This window comes from Dama dama, chromosome 3 (assembly GCF_033118175.1).
Source record: "Dama dama isolate Ldn47 chromosome 3, ASM3311817v1, whole genome shotgun sequence".
NCBI lineage: Eukaryota > Metazoa > Chordata > Mammalia > Artiodactyla > Cervidae > Dama > Dama dama.
Window position 1 is genome coordinate 47,508,345 of NC_083683.1, and position 8,973 is coordinate 47,517,317.

General features: G+C 39.4%; 1 protein-coding gene across 1 annotated transcript; it reads right to left on the reverse strand.

The window, feature by feature from the left end:
- Window positions 1-1,155: 1,155 nt before the first annotated feature.
- Window positions 1,156-4,032, reverse strand: LOC133043023 (olfactory receptor 8S1-like). Its single transcript, XM_061123920.1, has 2 exons — window positions 3,260-4,032; window positions 1,156-1,318 (listed from the first exon to the last, which is right to left on the reverse strand). The coding sequence occupies exons 1-2, from the start codon at window positions 4,030-4,032 to the stop codon at window positions 1,156-1,158; spliced, it is 936 nt and encodes a 311-aa protein (XP_060979903.1).
- Window positions 4,033-8,973: the final 4,941 nt, after the last annotated feature.

An 8,973-nucleotide genomic window follows, 5' to 3' on the forward strand; every position in this document is an offset into this window, starting at 1 on the left:
TTTTAACCATTAAGGTGAAGACTATCTGTTTCGAAGATAAGAATAAAGAACTCCCTTCTTATGACATCCATATTTAATCTCTTGGTAATAAGGTTCTCTTCCTAGACACCAGGGTCCTGCTATCTCACTTGATATTTACTAAACCTATCTCTTTTGGAACCTTGAAAGAATATTCCCAGGTCATCTTTGATGGGTATTCTGTGTTCTGATAAGGTATATGTCTATGCTAAAAATAATGGTTCAACGGAGCAGTTTCTCAGAGTTATCTGAAAGGCTGTCTTTTGGGCGATAGTCCTCAGTTTGACTGAGATAAACCTCTTTTCTATTCCTCAAAAAAAATCCCATCATCTCATAATGATATAAAGGAAAGCAGAAGGAAAAAGAAAGTAAAAACTTTTCTAATTGTGATGAGAATTCTTAGGATTTACTCACTAGATTTCCTATACATCATACAATGGTATTAACTACAATCTTCATATTGTACATTACACCTAGTACTTATCTTACCCTGAAAATTTGTACCTTTTAATTACTTTACTTCCCTCCTGCCATCCACTTCTGGGTAACTACATGTCTGATCTCTTTTTCTATGAGTTCGGTTTTTCCCTAGGTTCTGCATGTAAGTGAGATCATATTGTATTTATTTGTCTTTGTCTGATTTATTTCACTGAGCATAATAATGCCTTCACAGTCCATCCATGTTGTCACAAATGGTAGAGTTTCTTCTTTTTTTTATGATTGAGTAAAATTCCATTACTTTACCCATGCCTCTTTATGCATTCATCCATTAAGGAAACCTAGTTTCTTTCCATGTGCTGGGTATTGTAAATAATGCTGCCATGAACATGGGGGTGCAGATATTTTTTTGAGTTAGCATTTTCATTTCCTTTGGCTATATTCCCAAAAGTGGAATTGCTGGATATATAGTGGTTCTGTTTTTTGATGATCATCCAGATGTTTATTGAGAAGATTTTCTTGTGTGGTGACTGGGTCCTCTGTGGATGGCTGCCATTAGTTCTGTGGAGGTTTTCCCATCTTGCTTGACTGGGAAGGCACTGGGGTCAGAGGAACTGAGGCTTCTGTTTCTCATGCTGAAAAACATGAAAAAAGTCCCATGACTTTTCCTCTTATTATGAGGAGGCAGTAGAGGCTGGCTTAGAAGGTAAGCCTGAGCTTCCTGGCCAGCATCCTCCTTAGAGCTGCCTTCACCTCCTGGTTCTTCAAACTGTAGATAAGGGGGTTCAGTAGTGGGGTCACCACACTGTACTGCAAGGATAGCACTTGCTCCAGGGCTGAGCCGGAAGGTGGAGTCATGTACCTTGAAAAGAATTGCACAAAGGACAAAAATGAACTCAGGATAGTGGGCACAATGATGTTGGCAGCCACGGTTCATCCCATCCCAGACTCTACAAAGAGGGTGCTCAGGGCTGAGTCAGCTATCACTGATAGAAGCATCTAGAAATGACTGTATTATCAGTGAGAAGTCTGTCATTTCTGCCTTTAAACACCTCCATAGATGAATTATACAAAACATCATAGGAACTGCCTCAAGGAAAAAGGAAGTTCTGTAGCATATCAAGTGCTACAGATTAGAACAAAAGATAATTTCATGCATTTCTGTAATACTTCACTTTTCAAAGTACTTTTCCTTAATAATTATGATGACAATATGAGGATTTTTCCTCTTCTTTTTCTTATATACACAACTGTTTGTTCCCATCTTATGATGATTATTCCTTACAAAATATGTGCTACTCCAATAATGTTGTCATTTTTCCCAAACCTTTATGGGGAGTTACCTCAGAATCACAGCACATTATTTTTATAATGTGTAGTGGAATCAAATTTTGTCCTTTTTAGTATGTTTGTCTTTGGCTTAGAAAACAAGCTAAGCTTTGTAAATAAAGTGAAACATAAAAATTTTGTGTTTAGCTTGAGATATGAATCCAAAAGAGTAAGATTAAAAGTTTGAATGTAACTTGTTAAGTGTTACTGAGAGTATTTCCCAAAGAAGCATTAATTTTTTTTTTTTTTTGCAATTGTGCCATTATCTTTGGAATGTTCTTTTTGGGTTTGCAGTGCTTGTTTTAAAAAGGTATTCATTTTACTGTCATTTTTTAATTTTTATTTATTTTATTTTATTTTTTTTAGTTCTACCACTTTATTGCTACCAACCCATTTCCTTCCACCCTCGTGCACACATGCTCAGTCATGTAATCCCATGGACTTCAGCCCGCCAGACTCCTCCATCCATGGACTTTTCCAGGCAAGAATACTGGAGTGGGTTGCCATTTCCTTCTCCACATTTTTTTAATTTTTAAATTATCCTTCCTAGCATATCTGTGAAGTAGGTAGGAGAAATCTTGTACCCCCTTGTGGCAAATGAGGAAACTGAGATAAGAGAGCTGCAGAGATTTGTCCTTAGGCTCAGATGAGCTCTCCTAGACTTTTCTTTATTTTTTCCCATGCCACACTTCTTACCAAGTAATGAACAAGTGAGAAAAGTATAGAGCAATTTGTGCAAATCCATCTACATTTCACTAGTAGAGAGCACAGGCCATTAGTTACTGTTTCCTAGGAAGCAAGGACACATCAACTAGAGCTGTTTATGTTTGAGAGAAACATGGTAGAAAAGAACTTGCGGTTTCAAGTCAGGGAGACTTGGTTTATATTTAGGTTCCATTCTTAGCTGGTTCTGACAACTTTTGTAAGGTACTTGGTTACTCCTGAAATTCAGGATTCTTATCAGAAGTTGACATTAGTAATATTTCTCCTGTGTTGTGATACATATTAAAATTGGGCTTGATTATGTAAAGCAGCTGTTGTATAGTAGATGCCTAATAAATAAACCAGAAATAATCTGGAGACATGAACTTCCAGTAAGAAGGAGAAATGGCATCTGTGTCAAGGATGATGTATTTTATTTTATTTTCTTGTCTAGCACTGAATAAATGTCTACCAGAGGCCCTGTGATTTTCTTTTGATGACTCTGAAAATCATAGGTTAACGAAAGTAAGAAAATCTTGACTTCTTGTATTAACTTATTTTTCAGAGTAGACAGTTGAGGCCTCAGGAAGAAAATAGATTTTTTAAAATAATTCATACATCAGGCCAACAACAGAGCCAGAACTAGAATCTAGGCCTATTGATTCTAGTACAATTCTTTTCCTGCTACTCTGCAATGCTCTGTCTACAGAGCAAGTTTACTTAGTGTGAAAAATATCCTACTTTTACAGTCAAAGGTATAGTAATGACATACCTGAAAATTCCTGAACCATAAAAAATGGTGACCACAAGAAAATGAGATGAACAGGTAGAGAAGATCTTGTTCCAACCTGTGGCAGAGTTGATCCCCACGGCTGTCAGGATAATACAGGTGTAAGAACCCACCAATAGGACAAGAGAACCAAGGCCCAGGACCACCATGGTGGTCAGGATAGAGGTAATGCTAATATAGGGGTCAGAACAGGCCAACAGGAGCACTGGGGGAAGCTCACAGGCAAAACTGCAGATGAGGCTGGGGCCACAGAAATCCTGCTGAGCTAGGAGAATGGTGTTAAGTAGACCAGTCCCCATTCCTATGGCCCAGGAGGCTCCCACCAGGCCAGCACACACCTTCTTGTTCATAGTTACCACATACAGCAGTGGGTGGCACACAGCCTGGTACCGGTCATAGGCCATGACTGAAAGGAGGCAAGCTTCAGTGGCCCCAGAAAATATGACCAAGGCAATCTGGGTGAAACATTCAAGGAAGGATATAGTCTTCCACTTGGAAAGCAGGTTGTTCAGCAACTTAGGCACAATGACTGAAGCATAGAAAGCATCCAGGAAGGAGAGGTGACTGAGGAAGAAGTACACGGGGGTGTGGAGGTGGGAATCAGTCCTGATCACCAGCAGCATCAGCAGGTTCCCTGTGAGGGTCAGTAGGTAAATCACCAGGAATATTACAAATAGTACTATCTGGATGTGAGGGTTGTTGGATAGTCCTTGGAGAACAAACACAGTGACTCTTGTTGTGTTCCCAACTTCCATGGAGCATTCGACTTTTCCTTCAGGGGGACAAGAACAGAAAAGAATGTTCTAGTGTGCTATGAGTCTCAAAGAATGGCTGGGGAAGTAGTGTCAGGAATAAAGTTTCAGGGCTGATCTAGGACAGACTGTGTAGCAGAGGCAACTTTGCCATGTCAGACCTCATCAACCCTTTCCAGCTCAGGGCAATAATCTATTGGCTAAGGTGGAGAAGGTGGGAAGGAAGAGTGTAGAGAATCAAACTTAGAGAGGAAGGAGAGCAAAAAGAGATTATTGAGACTGGAGAAGGAAACAAAGGGAGTTGGAAATAGCCACCAGTGCACTGAGAAGTACTGTTTCCAGTTCCAAAAAGAATGGAGTTCAAACCACAGGAAGGCTCACTGGCATAGTGAGTAAGCAATGAACATGTCGGCCGGCCATCTGGCTTATAGTCCATGATGCATGTTTGTATGATTGGCAGAGGTATTGTGACAGCTGATCATGGTACAAGACCTACCTCTGTCACTATAAGTTCATGAATAATTCATTTGAGTTTCTTACCGAAAAACAAATCAAGAAAACTAGATGATTTCTAAAGTCTGTTCTAGCTGAGAAATTCTGAAGATTGGGGAACAGTCTCCCTTGGGTATCTCTGATACTAAGTGGAAACCTTTTCCCCTTCTGTGTCTACACAAGTGGAAGTGGCACCAGAGTTGCTGGTTTCACAGAAACCAGATAGGAGGAAGCCCTCAAATTGGAGGCAATGGCTGTACACATCTGTAACTCCAAGGGATTTCTGTGAAGTTATAATATCCAATGTTTGCACTGTACTCTCAGGACTTAACATGAGAGTCCATGAAGACTGTGCTATTCTCTGAGTTTTTACCAGAGGATTTGGATAAAATCAAGTCAAATTTGGAGCACCTTCTGTGCATCACAGAGATCGTAAAGGAAAAAGAGGAGAGATAAAAGACAACCTAGAACGTGTGGAACAACAATGAGAGGGTTTAGTCTAGAACAAAGGAAGATAAAAGTGTTTACCTCTCTCCCCTTGAAGGGTAATTCAGGAGGATGATAAATAAGAATCTGATCGCTATTTACAGCTTTTACACTCACAAGTTCTCAGAATGGATAGTTTTAGGAGAAGATGGAGTTGAATGAGAATAATATTTGTCTTCACCTGTGTTCTCTAGGCCAACAAGAGATGCTCTTAGTGGAGGCTACCTGAATGGCATCCTTTCCAACAACTGGAGCAAAAGCCACAAATATGGTTAAGGCTTCCTGGGCTTCCCTGAACTTTGTCCTTCCTTTAGAAGATGCAGAGGTGGTGCTTCTGAGCAAGGAAATATCCCTATAGTCATTCTGTCCAACAGGAAGATTTCTTGACTTTGCCTCCAAATTAACAATGACTAGAGGGACTTGATCTCAGCTCTAGACCTTGGAGAGTGTTGATGGTCCCTGGAGAGGCTCTTAGGTAGGAGGTCTGCTCTGATCTAAATGAGTTCCTGGGCCAACTATTTCTTCCCTGTGTTATTCTTGTTTCAGTGAGTTGCATCATCTAAGAGGTACCTTTGGGTGGCCAAGAATTTCTCAAGATAAAAATATAGAGTTCTAAGATTTCTTAGTTCTAAATCTTGGAATTCCTTCCTTCTTCTCTTCCCTCCTTCCTTTTCTTCTGTTTTTCTTAACTGAAAAAAATATTTATTTATTCGTTTAATATTTTTTTAAAATTTATTTTTAGTTGAAGGATAATTGCTTTGCAGAATTTTGTTGTTTTCTGTCAAACCTCAACATGACTCAGCCACAGGTATACATGTATCCCCTCCCTTTTGAACCTCCCTCCCGTCTCCCCCCCACCCTCATCCCACCCATCTAGGTTGATACAGAGCCCCTGTGGAGCTTACATTGCCGTATGTAAAGTTGAGAGCCAATGGGAATTTGATGTATGTCTCAGGAAACTACTTTGGTATTTTTGGTTGCATTGAATTTTCGTTGCTATGCGCACACTTTCTCTGGTTGTGGATAGTCGGGTCTACTCTTTGGTTGCAGTATTGCTTCTTCTTGTGGTGGTTTCTCTTGCAGAGCATAGGCTATAGGCACACAGGCTTCAGTAGTTGCAGCACACGGTTTCATTAGTTGTGGCTCACGGGTCCTAGAGCTTGCCGGTTTCAGGAGGTGCACGTGGGCTCCGTAGTTGCATCTTGTGGGCTCTAGATTGAAGAGCTCAGAAGTTGTGGTGCGTGGGCTTAGGTGCCCTGAAGCATGTGGTGTCTTATCTGACAAGGGATTGAACCCGTGTCCCCTGCATTGGCAGATTCACATCCACTGGGCCACCAGGGAAGTCCTCTTTTTGTTAAATTGTAAATAATATTTATGATTATAGAAATATAATGATAAAAACTGGGCTTCCCAGGTAGCGTTAGTAGTAAAGAATCTGCTTGCCAGTGCAGGAGACCCAAGAGATGTGGGTTGGATCACTGGGTCAGGAAGATCCCCTGGAGGGAGGTATGGCAACCCATTCCAGTATTCTTGCCTGGAGAATCCCATAGATAGAGGAGTCTGGCAGGCTATAGTCCATAGGGTCACAAAGAGTTGGACATGACTGAAGCCTCTGAGTGTGCAATGATAAAAGATACAATATGGAAAAGGTACTTTAAGTATTTTAAAAGTGAAAAACTATATTAAAGATATTTTCATGATAACAGGAGAAAATACAAATTTATTATGTTATCCAAAATTGAGTCTTTAATTTATTGCAATTCACAAAAATCCAAATAGATTAAAAGCTGTAAAAAGTTTTGGGTTAGCAGATGTAAACTAGTATATGTAAAATGGATAAACAACAAGGTCCAACTGTATAACAGAGAGAAGTATTTCAATATCTTGTCAGAAACCATAATGGAAAAGAATATAAAAAAAGAATGTATATATGTATGTATTCCAGAATCTTTTGATGTATAGCAGAAATTAACAGAACATTTAAAATCATCTAACTTCAATTTTATAAAGGTAAAAAAGCTTAAAAAGTTTAACTGTCATACAAACTTTTTATTATCAAAAAATTTAAGGATTGTCGTTGTTCAGTCACTAAGTCGTGTTCAGCTCTTTGCAACTCCATTGATTGCGGCATGCCCGGCTCACCTGTCTTTCACTATCTCCTGGAGTTTGCTCAGATTCATGTCCATTGTGTTGGCAATGCCATCTAACCATTTCATCCTTCTCCTTTTGTTTTCAGTCTTTCCCAGCATCAAGATCTCTTCCAATGAGTTGGCTCTTCGCATCAGGTAATCAAAGTATTGAAGCTTCAGCTTCACCGTTAGTCCTTCCAATGAATATTCAGGGTTGATTTCCTTTAGGTTTTACTGGTTTGATCTTAATGTCCAAGGGTCTCTCAAGAGTCTTTTCTAGCACCACAGTTTGAAAGCATCAGTTCTTCAGTGTTCAGTCTTCTTTATGGTGCAACTCTCACAACTGTACGTGACTACTGGAAAAACCCTAGCCTTGACCGTACAGACCTTTGTCAGAAATCGATGTCTCTGTTTTTAATATGCTGAGTAAGAAGAATAGTGTATCCATTATCCAGCTTCCTCATTTATCAACTCATTTACTGTTATGCACCTTTGACCACATGGGACTGAAAAATGTGGTCTCTATATTACATGAATAGTCAAGTGTCTAAAACATGGACATATTCAAAGGTAGAAGGGAAGGATAAGTATTGATGAGAAATTATCAGTCTTTGCCAGGGATACTGACTGAATGATGGTTGATTGAATAAATACCTAGGAACTAACAAAGCAACAATATCAATGGAACTTGGGTTTTTCACTCTGGACTCTGTAATACATCTCTGGACTTAAGAGAAAATAATCTTTTATTTTGTTTGATTCATTTTATTTTGGGATCTCTTCTGTAACAGCTTAGCCTTTATCTTTCTAAAACAGATTGCCTAACTAACTCCAATTTATCTCCAATTTCCCACCACCAAAAATAAGGTTGCAGAAAACAATTTTTTAGTGCCTTCAGAAGCGTGTCTGTTATGTTTGAGGTATACGTTAGGTGTTCTCTGAGATACAAATGGTAATAGGAAATCTTATTATGAACTGACAAAAGCAAAAAGTAGAACTTTTTTATTTTGCAAAAGCTTAAACTGCATACTCAGAAATATATCTGCATTTTAATACAAATTACATAATTCCTAGTCTTTTATCAGTTCAGTTCAGTCCAGTCACTCAGTTGTGTCTGACTCTTTCCGACCCCATGGACTGTAGCATGCCAGGTTTCCTTGTCCATCACCAACTCCTGGACTTGACTCAAATTCATGTCCATTGAGTTGGTGATGCCATCCAACCATCTCATCCTCTGTCTTCCCCTTCTTCTCCCGCCTTCAATCTTTCCCAGCATCAGGGTTTTTTTCCAGTGAGTCAGTTCTTCACATCAGGTGGCTAAAGTATTGGAGCTTCAGCTTCAACATGTCTTTCCAGTGAATATTCAGTACTGATTTCCTTTAGGATGGACTGGTTGGATCTCCTTGCAGTCCAAAGGACTCTCAAGAGTCTTCTCCAAAAGCACAAATTCTTTGTTTACAGTTCAAAAGCATCAATTCTTTGGTGCTCAGCTTTCTTTCCAGTTCAACTCACATCTATACATGACTACTGGAAAAACCATATCTTTGACTAGAAGGAGCTTTGTTGGCAAAGTAATGTCTCTGCTTTTTAATATGCTGTCTAGGTTGGTCATAACTTTTCTTCCAAGGAGCAAGCATCTTTTAATTTCATAGCTGCAGTCACCATCTGCAGTGATTTTGGAGTCCCCCAAAATAAAGTTTGTCACTATTTCTACTGTTTCCCCATCTATTTGCCATGAAGTGATGGAACTAAATGCCATGATCTTAGTTTTCTGAATGTTGTGTTTTAAGCCAACTTTTTCACTCTCCTCTTTCACTTTCATCAAGAGGCTCCTTAG